Source organism: Phragmites australis, chromosome 1, assembly GCF_958298935.1.
Source record: "Phragmites australis chromosome 1, lpPhrAust1.1, whole genome shotgun sequence".
NCBI classification, from domain to species: Eukaryota; Viridiplantae; Streptophyta; class Magnoliopsida; order Poales; family Poaceae; genus Phragmites; species Phragmites australis.
Genome location: NC_084921.1, coordinates 40785968 through 40798300, shown reverse-complemented (window position 1 = coordinate 40798300; position 12333 = coordinate 40785968). Strand labels below are relative to the sequence as shown.

The following is a 12333-nucleotide window of genomic DNA, read 5'->3' as shown; positions in this document are numbered from 1 at the left end:
TTTTATGATTATTTTGATAATATTTTGAATTTTAAATCTGTTAAATGTGATATTTTTATTTTAAATTTATTGTCCATTGGAACACCTATTGTTACACTACCAAATCAAAAAATTGAATCCTAACGCAAGCTGAATATATTTTTTGAAATATTAAAAATCCCCCTGTCATGTTTCCCTCTCCAACTCCAAAACTGCACGGGCACAGGGCACGGCCACCTCATCTCGCCTCACGTCAGTCACCTCTTCAAATTTAGGTGGTTTTTGGTTTAAAACCTTTAATGCATACGTAAACGTTTTGTTTGGTTCTGACATTAAATCTATGTTTTTTCTTTAAAAAAATATGAAGAGCTCGAAGGGGTGGGCTCGAGGTGACGAAGTGAGGAGACAGCGGAGATGGGAAGAAGCCGGTGTAGGAAGATAGATAAAAGATATCGTGCAGCGAAGACTGGCATCAATCCGAATGCGCTAGGGATGAGAGCGGTATTTGCTTTCTATACAAATAAGTGAACTAAACACCACGTTAATTTATTATCGTTGGGCTGATTACAGTTGGGCTGAAGTAAATAGAATCTAATATAATCTATTATCTCTGTAATTGGATATCGTTACAAATAAGTGAACTAAACACCGCCTTAATTTTAAGGCCAGGGCCAGGTCACATCGACCAAATCCATCTTCTTTCCTTAAAAAATAGACATCAAAACCATCTCCACCTCCCCTCGGCTCCACGCTCCCTGCTCTTGCCGATATCTTCTCTCCCCCAAACTCGTCGTGCGCCCCGCGACGAGACGACAAGCAGCGAGAGGGCGATCGCGATCGAGCAGCCATGTCGACGTCGCGGAGGCGAACCCTCCTCAAGGTTATCGTCCTCGGCGACAGCGGGTCAGACCATTGCCCCCTCCCACCCCTACTCCCTCGGATCCGCGCGCCTGTGGATTCGAGGACTTTTCCCTGATTGTTTTGCGGTTTCTAAGCTGCTTAATCGCTCGATTTGGGTGCGGTGGTTGTAACCGCTGTGTTGGGTTTGGCATGTTGGTTTGATTTGGTGCGGTTTGATCTGTGCAGGGTCGGGAAGACGTCGCTGATGAACCAGTATCCTTGGCTTGACCCTCCGGACGCGTCGCGTTTGGCAGTGAGCTCTTGTTTGATCCCCGCGGAGTCGATCCCTGTTCTGTGGGATTTGCTCTTTGCTCCCTTGAATAAATTGACGCAGTGATGCTCCATAGGTGGTAAATTTGCAGGTCGTGTAGAAAATCTGTCATGTGAGTTTGACCCGCTGAGCTGTAGTAACGAATCTATGCGCTATTCTCTTGGGATTCCGAATTCCGTGAGCTCGCAGTGGATATCTGTTTAGCTGCATTTTCATGCTGCTATAATTTTATTCCATTTGTTGTGCTGTCCGCTACCCAGGATTTTTTGTATCACGTCCAGGAATCTCTGGTACATTTGTACGCCATGCTTATTGCAGTAGGCGGGTTAAATTTAAGGCGATGCAAATGTGAGATGTATCTTGATGTGTCTACTACTAAATACTAGATGCATGTTTGTACTTGGAGTGCTTTGATATGCTTGACTTCAGTTAGATATGTCCACAAGAAGTTCAGCCAGCAGTACAAAGCTACAATTGGTGCGGATTTCGTCACAAAGGAGGTTCTCATTGAAGACAGGCTAGTCACATTGCAGGTGAGTGCAATTTTGTCACCCTTTGTTGTTGCGAGACCTTTTGCTGAAAAGAAAGAGACTGTTGTTGTCGTCATCACGTGTTGCTTTGATTCTAGATCTGGGACACTGCGGGGCAGGAGAGATTCCAGAGTCTCGGTGTTGCGTTCTACAGAGGTGCGGACTGTTGTGTGCTCGTCTATGATGTCAATAATAACAGGTCATTTGATACGCTCAACACATGGCACGATGAGTTCCTCAACCAAGTAAGAATGTCTTATCCTGCTAATTGTTGTGATGTTTGGTCATGGCTATAGGTATTGACTGCAGTGCATTTCATCATTTATTGTCTTATATTATTTTATTGGCTGGTCACTTTTTTCACATGATTTATTAGCTGGCAACTTGATGTGACATTGCCAATAATTTTGTGAAGCTTGAGCATGCTTACATATTTGTAAGGTTTTTTATTTTTCGTTGTAGATGTCTGACAGTATATTGAGTTTACCCTTGCCATGTTTCCTAACAAAAGATATGCAGTTATGAACATAGAATTTGTAGCGTATGTTTAATTCATTTGATACTGTCATGTTTTTGTGTGTGTCAATATTGCTTACTGCAATTTAACATGGTATGAACACATGCAATTTCAAGTAGCGCTAGCAAGAATTTTTTTATGCTTTGGCCCTGGATAAGTATATGTGATGGTTTTACAAATTCTGGGGATATCTGAATTATCACTTCAAGTTGAGGAGAACAGATTAGACCAACTTTGCATTAAATTTGATCAAAACATAATGCAAAGGAAAGTGAAGAAAATCTTCATGAAGTTTGAAAATTGTATGCCTATAGAGCATTTCCTAGTCGATGGTAATCTATTTAAACTAGCACAAGTTTCTGAACTTTCTAAAATAATATTTCTTATTGAATTTTTTTACAAACAGATAACTATCCTATATGAGTATACTTATGGCTTGAACTCGTGCTCACTACCAAATATTGTGGATTAGCCATTATGGTGTTCAATGCCATGAACTGTATGGCATTTTCATTTAGTTTACTCGGTATTTTAAAAGCTGATCTCTTTGGTGGAAAGTAACAATTGACCTTCATTTTCATAACATATTAAAGATTGGCCTTGATCATATACTTGGTTAAAAAAGGATTACCCTAGATCACATAGTTACACCCTGCAAATGTCTTGTGATCACTTACTTGGCTTTGAGGACGGGCTTAGGCAGAAACATCAAGCTGTGCTCATTACTGTTACTTTGGTAGTTCTCTCTTGAACATGCTAATCATTAGCTCTCCATGCTCTAGGGCAGAGATTCCACTACGTCTAGTAACTACATGTGACAGTTATAAGTTTCCAGCTACAACAGTGCTATTGTTTATTTCTATGGCTTGTAACCAAGGTTGTTACTTCCTGATCAGGAAGTTTGAACGTAATTCACAAAATAAAATCATGGAAGAAAACAAACTGATATGTTTCAGTCTTATTTTGTGAAGTTGCCAGGGGAAAAAGTAGCTGACCAACTCAATGATCATTTCATATTAACAGTATCGTTGTCATCGCCGAGGGGCAAGCAGGCTTCTACCTTTGTGCATAACTAGCAAATACATGAATGTCGAAACAGTAAACAGAAGTTTTTTTTTTGCATGGAGTAAACAGAAGCGTTGATATACTGACCTGAGGTTCTTATAGTTGTAATTAACGGGCTTCCACCTTATTAGTGTATAACTAGCAATTGCATGAACGTTGAAATAGTAACAGAAGCGTTGATATACTCTATTGAGTTCCTAGCCTCTACTTGTTACTATGATGGTAATGACTGTATTTTACATATTATACATGTCGATGGTTATATTATTGTGGAGGTCAGTATTTGCCTTTTCTTTATGAGTCGTGTGTATCCAGCCAGGAATCCATCAGTACAAGAGAAAATAATGCAAGCAGAATCATCAAGTGTAGTTTTTGCCATTTAGAACTGTATTCCGTATTATAAACTCATTCTGCTCAATTAGAGCTGGGACTTGTTACCTAATTGTTGGCTGTCATAAAAAATTTCAGACATTTTATTTTTATGCAATAACGGCCTTTCATCAATTTTCTAGTTGTACGGCTTTACTTAACATGGCTAATTTAATTTCTTTTCAGGCTAGTCCATCAGATCCTAAAACTTTTCCCTTCATTTTACTCGGGAACAAGATTGATGTAGATGGTGGAAAAAGCAGAGTGGTTAGTTTTTCATAATATACAGTAATTTATATCTTTCGTCTCTTGATATGTTGTTACTTGATTACTATTTTCCACACAGGTTTCTGAGAAGAAAGCAATGGAGTGGTGTGCTTCCAAAGGCAATATTCCTTATTATGAAACTTCAGCAAAAGAGGACTACAATGTTGACAATGCATTCCTGTCTGTTGCCAAGCTTGCTTTAGAGCATGAGCGTGATCAGGACATGTGAGTAAATTCATCTTGCTCAGTTTGTTGTTTGGTAGGAAGATCATTCTTTCCTTGGAGTAAGCTTGACTTGCTAATATATTACCTTCCCAGACATGTTTCCTAGTTGCCCTGCATTTATTTAGTTCTTCACATGTTTTTGAGTAGTTTGTATGTCCTTTCTTGATGCAAGATTTTTATGTGCTCACCTATTTGGTGCGATATTGTTGACTCCAATTTGGTAGTCGCTATTTGCTACTCTTCTTCTTGATATATATATTTGGTACTTCCGAGAGTATATACTCCTATATACGTATCTTATAATATAGGAAGTATCTTATGTGATAAATGGTATGTACACGGAGCATGTGAGTATATAAGATCATTCAAGTGGTATGTATACTTTTTAGGTGATTTGCATATATTTTTTTGCGTATATTACATTTATGTACAAATATAAAGGTATTATCAAAATCTATTAAAATTGATAGACTTTTTTTTTCAATTTTTTCATGTAGTTCACATTAGAGTATCTTAGAATGAGTGTGTGTATATATATATATATATATATATATATATATATATATATATATATTGTTCTGTATAATATCCCTAGACTATAAGAGGTTCTTTGCATATTGTCACTTGTACATGTATATATATACTGGCACAGGGTCTATAGGGAATACAAGTTGTTATTCCTAACACTTCTTTCATCTATTATTTGTGGAGTAATTTTTGTTTATCCAGTTTTTAGATATTTATAGATGATATGTCAATCCTAATTTCTGTAATGTGATCGCATGCTTTTGCTCTATGTTTCCCACAATTTTTACTATATTTTGTTTATTGATTACTAAGTTAACCTATGTGCATGGAAAATCTTCAAGGATGTCTTGGTGATCTCTCTTTATGCTATGATGTTGTTGTTGAGCTCCTCTTCAAAAAGGAAAGCTCATAATTATGGTACATCTGCACTAAAAGATGCAATCTATCCTATTCTTTGATGGACTTAACACAAAGATGCAAGAGAAGTTTGCAGCTCTCGAGTTTGAGGACTTTAGCAAGCTAGTGAGCAAGACAATCACGGTGGAACACATAGTGAAGTGCCACCAAGAAGAAAAGAAGTGCAAGAGAGTCATACTAGCATCAGCGAGTAGCAACTCTCAACGCCCCCACTCTGGATGCCCTCCTCAACGAATTGCAACTTCGGCTCCTTCGTAGCCGATGTGGATGATTTGTCGACCCTATCCTCTTCCTCAAGGGCAACCTCAACGATCTACCCGAAGTCAAGGAAGCAGTCCAAGTATCGGTATTCATGGCTCCTGCTACAACTGTGGACATGAATGTCATATCGCCTGCGACTGTCATTTCCCCAAGAAAGGCGTTGTGGTGAACATCACAACCCCCCCCCACCTACTAGGTAGCAACGTCCCGAAAAGCATATTGCCCAAGACCCGAAGCGTGGTCGTGTTAACTACACAACCACAGAAGAAGCTGGTGAGGACACAACCATTTTGTTGGGTACGATTTCCATCGAATCTCATCCCACCACAGTTTTATTTGATTTTGGAGTTTCTCATTCATTCATTAAGAGGAGCTATGCACAAGCTCACCGGTTTCCAATAGAACGCATGGCTATACCACATATCATAAGAGCACCTAGTGGTGAGCTATACACCAACCAGATAGTTCGAAATGCTAATCTCCTTATCAATGGGGTAAATTTTAGTGCACATCTCCTTCGTGATTGATACAAAGGGGTTAAATGTCATCTTGTGCATGAAGTGGTTAACTAGGAACGATGCAACCATCCAGTGTGCATCGAGGTCAATTTCTTTTACAAGTCCTTTAAATGCATGAGTCACTCTCTGTCTTAAGGAGAATGATTCTTCCCTCTATTCCTTAGAAGTTGTTTTCCTATCCGACCTCACTTCCATTCCAGTTGTGAGCAAGTACCCCGACGTGTTCCTGGAAGAATTGCCTAGAATGCCGCCGGACCGGGACATCTAGTTTGTTATTGAACTCCAACCTGGGACATCGCCCATCTCTAATCAGCCATACAGAATACCTCCAAACGAGCTGGTGGGATTGAAGAAGCAAATTTAAAAGTTATTAGAGAAAGGCTACATTTGACTGAGCTTCTCACCTTGGGGATGCCCGAGTCTCTTTGTCAAGAAGAAGGATTAGAGTCTCCGAATGTGTGTGGACTATTGATCGCTAAATGCAATCACGGTCAAGAACATGTACCCTCTCCCCAGAATTGATATCTTGTTTGACCGATTAATCGGTGTCCGATTCTTCTCCAAGATTGATCTAAGGTTGGGTTACCATAAAATCAAGATTCGAGCGGAACATATTCCCAAAACAGCTTTCTCTACCTGTTATGGACTTTACAAATATATCGTCATGTCCTTTGGCCTTACCAATGCTTTGACATATTTCATATATTTGATGAATTTGGTATTCATGGAAGAGCTCGATGTGTTCATTGTGATCTTTATTGATGACATTCTCATTTATTCCAAGACTGAAGAAGAACGTGCTGAACATCTTTGAATCGTTCTTGGATGACTTCGAGATCATTACCTCTATGCCAAGTTAAATAAATGTAAGTTCTGGCTCAAGAAAGTTTATTTTCTTGGTCATGTACTTCTCGAGAATGGTGTTGATGTGGATCCAAGTAAAGGACATTCTTAGGTGGGTGCAGCCTCGAAGCGTCATCGGCGTCCAGAGTTTTCTTGGACTTGCGGGTTATTACCGTTATTTCATCGAGGATTTCTTGGACTTGCGGGTTATCTCCAAGCCAATGGCCGAGCTATTGAAGAAAGAGACCAAATTTGAGTGGTCCGGGAAGTGTGAAGAAGCTTTCCAAACTTTGAAATGTTGTCTTACGTCCGCTCCTGTTCTGGCTCAACTTGATATCCATAAGAACTTCAACGTCTATTGTAATGCCTCCTGTATTGGTCTCAGGTGTGTTCTTATGCAAGAAGGCCGAGTGATTGCTTGCCTCTCGTCAATTGAAGCGTCATGAGAAAAATCACCCTACTCATGATCTAGAGCTTGTCGTTGTCATGCATACTTTAAAGAGTTGACGCCACTATCTTCTAGGAAATCCTTGCATAATCTATACAGATCATAAAAGTCTCAAGTACATCTTCACTCAAGCTGATCTTAATATGAGTCAGAAAAGATGGTTTGAATTAATCAAAGACTATGAGTTAGAAGTTCACAACCATTCCGGCAAGGCAAATGTAGTTGCTAATGCTCTGAGTCGGAAGGGCCGATGCACTTGTCTTATGGTCGTGCCCGGAAGTGTCACATTCTGTGGCGAATTCCAAAGACTTGGGTTTCAAATAGTCGAACAAGGTTATCTCGCTAACATTGAGATCAAATCCACCATTCTCGACGAAATTAAGGAAGCTCAGCAGAACAACAAAGGAATGTCTCGAATTCAGGAGAAAATGAAAGTGGGTAAAGCCAAGTGTTTCTCGGTAGACAACGAAAGTGGGCGGTTTAGATGTGTGTTAGCACATGGCACTTCGGGTGTCGGGCGTGTGCTAGCTCTCATCTTTATAGCCAGTCGGCCTGTTAGATTAACACATGTCTAAACTGCCCATCGCATCACCATTCAATTAAAACGAACACAATTCTGGTATTCCCGGTACATACCTGCCAGGATCACACATGTACCTTTACATACGTTCATCATGATAAGGGACAACAAATGTGAAATTATATTATAACATGGTTCAACAAAAGTTATAAGAGTAAAACAACTAGTGTCAAGTTATCCACAAACTTGACACGAAACGAAAACTAGAAACTATATTACAACAAGATCGTTCTAGTACATGTTCATCTAGATACACAGCGGAAAAATATGTACAACAAAATAGCAAAAGTAGCCGATGGGTTAGTCTCGTGTAGCTGGTCTTTACCCTTGCCTATCGTCGGCATCGGTGGGGAAAAAGTAACCAAACACCGGCTTGTCCTCACCTGCAATAAAAACTCAACAAAAGTACTGTAGGTATGAAGGTACTCGCAAGACTTACACATATAGGTATATATATTCTCAACTCGAATGATAATGCATTTGGTTGTGGCAAGGAAACTAAGCCATAATCTGACATATTTGCTTAAATGCAATTTTCACCATCTTAGTATGTATGTACCTAAGTATGAATACTTAGGCGACCTAACCGACGTGATCCATTTTTTTTCCAAAATCCTACCCATAGCTTAATAAGTAACCTTATACAAGTGATCAACCCGAGAGAATCACATCAACCTTTCCCTCATGCTCATCCCCGATAAACATGACCAACTTCTTGAGAACATCATGTGACTCTACGATGAACTGACAAGACACCAATCGTGCTCATGATCGAGAGCGTGTCAATTCAAATTGTTCTTACAACCCTGCAGGAGGTACATCTTTAACCGCATGACACGAGTCCATCCTCTCGGCCCTCGTGACAACCTTTCTCGTATGTGCTACATTAGACCGGTCCGTGCCTACGCTGCTGAGGATACCTAGTTTTCGCTGGGGCTCTTCCTTATTGGACAACCTAGGGTCCTCGCCGCCCTAGTATAAACTTCGATCTCATCATTTTTCTCGACACACCGCAGGGCCATAATTAGTCGATGCACACAGCATACGATATTCAGCTCATCCATCCTATGTACAGATATGTGGTAAGTACGGTAAGTGTTGGGCACATGCAAACACCGGTACGATCCTTAATCAACTCAAGCAGGGCTACGACATCTGAGACTCCTTTCTCACATGTCCCTACCATTCGCTCAAGTCTCGTAACCAACACACTTACCACATTTACTTAACCATCATCGTAGAGTTTGTAATACATGTCATATAACTCACAAACGATGGCGACATCCACCGGCTCAACTTCTACCAATACGCTAAGCATAGCTAAGCATTTATCGAACCTAGACTTGATTCTATTCGTTACCCATGGTTACAAGGATACAGTAACATCAATCACAAGGAAGGTAATGCAACAATATAGGATCTACCCACTTGATCTTCCTAACTCAAACTTACTTAATGCAACTAACACATACAATAGTAGCAAGTTAAGACACATGATTGTTGTAAAGTAAGGGTGCAATATGATAGATGCTTGCCTTGGTTTTCTGGTGTTTCGTTCACATACAACTCCCGTTCAATGTTGTTCTCGACTTCTTGAACCGTAGACACGTCACTCTCTAATCAAAGGAATACACGTTGAATAAATAAAAGAACGAGCGAAAATGTATGCTTTATGATGCATGATCGTCAACGAGATGCAATGTGTTATGAAAATATTTGCAAAAAAACGCTAATCGATTGGGCTAGACAAGGTTTAAACATCACCTAAGGTAACCTAAACTCGGTGGGTACTGAGTGGTTGGCGGTCAGATCAGGATAGGTGGTGGTCAGACTGTAGGGGTTAAATAGAGAAGAAATCAGTACTGAGTAGACCTGGCGATCAGATCGGACCCATGACGGTCAGACCGTTGGGCCTGGCAGTCAGGTAGCGGTCTGACCGTGGGGGTCGAACAAAGAAGAAATCAGTATTGAGTAGACATGACGGTCAGATCGGCCCAGGTGGCGATCAGACGGCTAGGCTTGGCCTACGGCACCTTGCCGAGGTCGCCGACGATGCCTTTGATCAAGAGTGATACCAAAACACTCTACAAGGCTAGGAGAGTGTATTTTGGGTGGTTTGAGCGACATGCACGTGGCTAAACTAGAGTAGCCTATGGATGACGTCCATGGCTAAGGGTGGAGCTCGGGTCTCCTACATGAGATAATTCTTTGTGTGCCACTGAATGGTAATGAAATACTCGATTTACCATTGAAAAAATCATGTTCCCTCCCATGCCACCAATTTAGTTTTTTCATCCCCTAACTGTCATTGTCATCATAATGGAGGTGACAGTAGTGTCACACATGGGATGAAGAATTAAGTTTTTTCATCACCTGTGTGCCACTACCATCACCTCCGTTATGATAGCAATGACACATAAGGAAAAAAAAAGTGATGGCATGGAAGGACCATCATCTTTTCAGTGGCAAATCGGGAAATTCATTAACATTCAGTGGCATGCAAGGAATTATCTCCTACACTAATAGGGGTCGATTCGAGCTCGGGAATAATAGGGACATGGTCGGGAAGTCTTACCTTGGTGCGAGGAAGGTATCTAGAGGGTTGGTCGACTTCGGTGAGTGCGGGGTGGTCGCTTGCCTGATTCGACTATTAGGCTCCAGGGTGGTCGCTCTCTCTCTCTCTCGGTTTTGGTGGAGAAGGAAGTGAGTGAGGGAGAGAGAGAGAGTGAATGAGAGTCGAGGGGGTCTTAAGTGGGGGTTCTGAGTTCTAGCGGTCAGATCGCAAGGGACACCGGTTAGACTGCGGGCTAGGCCCACGTGCTAAAAGTCCTCTTTCTCTTTCCCATTTCTTCCAATTCTTTTTATTATCCTTCCTAAATGGTTTTGGACTATCTAAACTACCTTCCAATAATATATATGGTGGAAATGTGAGTCGTTTATCGACATAACATTTTAAAAAGTTTTTGAAACACTTAACACAAAACCATAAGCATGATGTATGATGTAATGATGCATATGCATGCTCGGTGGTTAGGTTAGGGTTTTTTTTGGTGTGACACCTATAGAAACTACGTCTGTGAACATCTTACCATTTAGAGCTAATATGGCCCATGTTGGTTTTGTTCTGAGCTGACAACTTGACATGGATATCTAACCTATTATGATATACACTAGTTTCACTACTTAATCAATGTCATGACCCCCCACATATCTGAAAACAATAGATGCTTAAGGGGACAAGGAAACACTTCGTAGTGGTAGCAGAATTGCTTGATTGCATTGTTGGTCTCAGTGGTGATGATCATTGTCTGTTACTATTCACTTCCCCACTTGTACTTGTTATGTTTTGCCGCATTGTTCAGACAGATAGAACAGCTGTTACATATCTATATATTGTGCCTTCTGAGTTATTTTACACCTTTTTTTTTTCTGTTCTTCAGCTACTTCCAGACAGTTGCAGACCCTGTCCCCGAGACTGAACAGAGAAGTGGATGTGCATGCTAGCAGTTAGTCTTCCTTGGTCCTTTCCAGTTTTTGCTTATTGATTGTGGCATTCTTTTCAAGTGATTCTGAGCAGGCATTCTTTTCAAGTAGTACTGGGCAGGCATTCCTTTAGTTTTCGCAATGTACACTAATTTCCAGGCTTCCAGCCATCCAAAACGCTTTTGTAGCCACTGTATGATAGTTAGCGACCATGGTTTTGGGGTACGGGATATTGATGAGATGGCCAGCCCCGTTTCTTCGTTTGGGCAATAAGAATGCACAGGTAGACAATTCAGGATTTGACCTATCAAAGGTCAAACTCATATCTTCAATTGTATTCATGCGGCTGTAACTTGTTGACCTCCAGTACGTTGTGCTTTTGTTGATTGTTGATCGTGGACATTTCAAACAGTTTATTGTGTGTGCAAAATGCAATTGTCTGTGGATGTTTGGCTATCCAGCCGGCGAATCGACGGCAACTAGCTTGCACTGCTGATCGAAACGTTCAAACAATTATGAATCTTCTGATGTTCTGGTGTGCGATAACTGCTTCCGGTTATTGTTCAGTTTGTGATCCGACTCCAAATGTTGCACGGGCGTGAGTTGTAGAAGCGAAGTTGCGTTCATGACATCAGCTTGCTCTGACCAACGGCCTTCTCATCACGGTGCGGCAGGCAAGCTTGACCTCCTTCCCAGATCTTTCTGTGCCGGAGGCGAGAAGGTTCAGAAACGGCTGTGGAAGTATTATATGGTAAAGATGTCGATTGGAATCTTCGCCGTCTTGCTAGTCTGCTACTAAGATTAGTATGCCGGCATGCCTCTACGCCGCCATGTGTAACTCTCCATGACACGTTATGCACGACAGCGAAAGACGCTGTACCATGAAGCATAGACATTAAGCCAAACGACCCTCAAATTCACTCGACACTTTCATGACCGCTACAAACGTGGGAAGATTTGGGGAGAAGGAAAAACGTTGCTGAAAGCTACACATGCATATTGTAGGGCGCAGAAGCAGTGTATTGAGCCATCTTGTGTAGTGCTGAGTTCTGACCTCCTCAAATGCTCACGTGCTTGGATCGGATCACCTGGGAGACTAATCCTAGACATGAGAGGAGGTAGACACAACAAC

The 12333-nt window shown here is 41.1% G+C and overlaps 1 protein-coding gene across 1 annotated transcript; it reads left to right on the top strand.

The window, feature by feature from the left end:
* Positions 1 to 683: 683 nt before the first annotated feature.
* Positions 684 to 11631, top strand: LOC133919250 (ras-related protein Rab7-like). The gene is made up of 7 exons (XM_062363595.1): positions 684 to 882; positions 1066 to 1092; positions 1584 to 1683; positions 1779 to 1925; positions 3818 to 3898; positions 3978 to 4123; positions 11159 to 11631. Exons 1-7 carry the CDS (start codon positions 827 to 829, stop codon positions 11220 to 11222), a joined length of 621 nt encoding a protein of 206 aa, XP_062219579.1. The 5' UTR covers positions 684 to 826; the 3' UTR covers positions 11223 to 11631.
* The last annotated feature ends 702 nt before the right edge of the window (positions 11632 to 12333 follow it).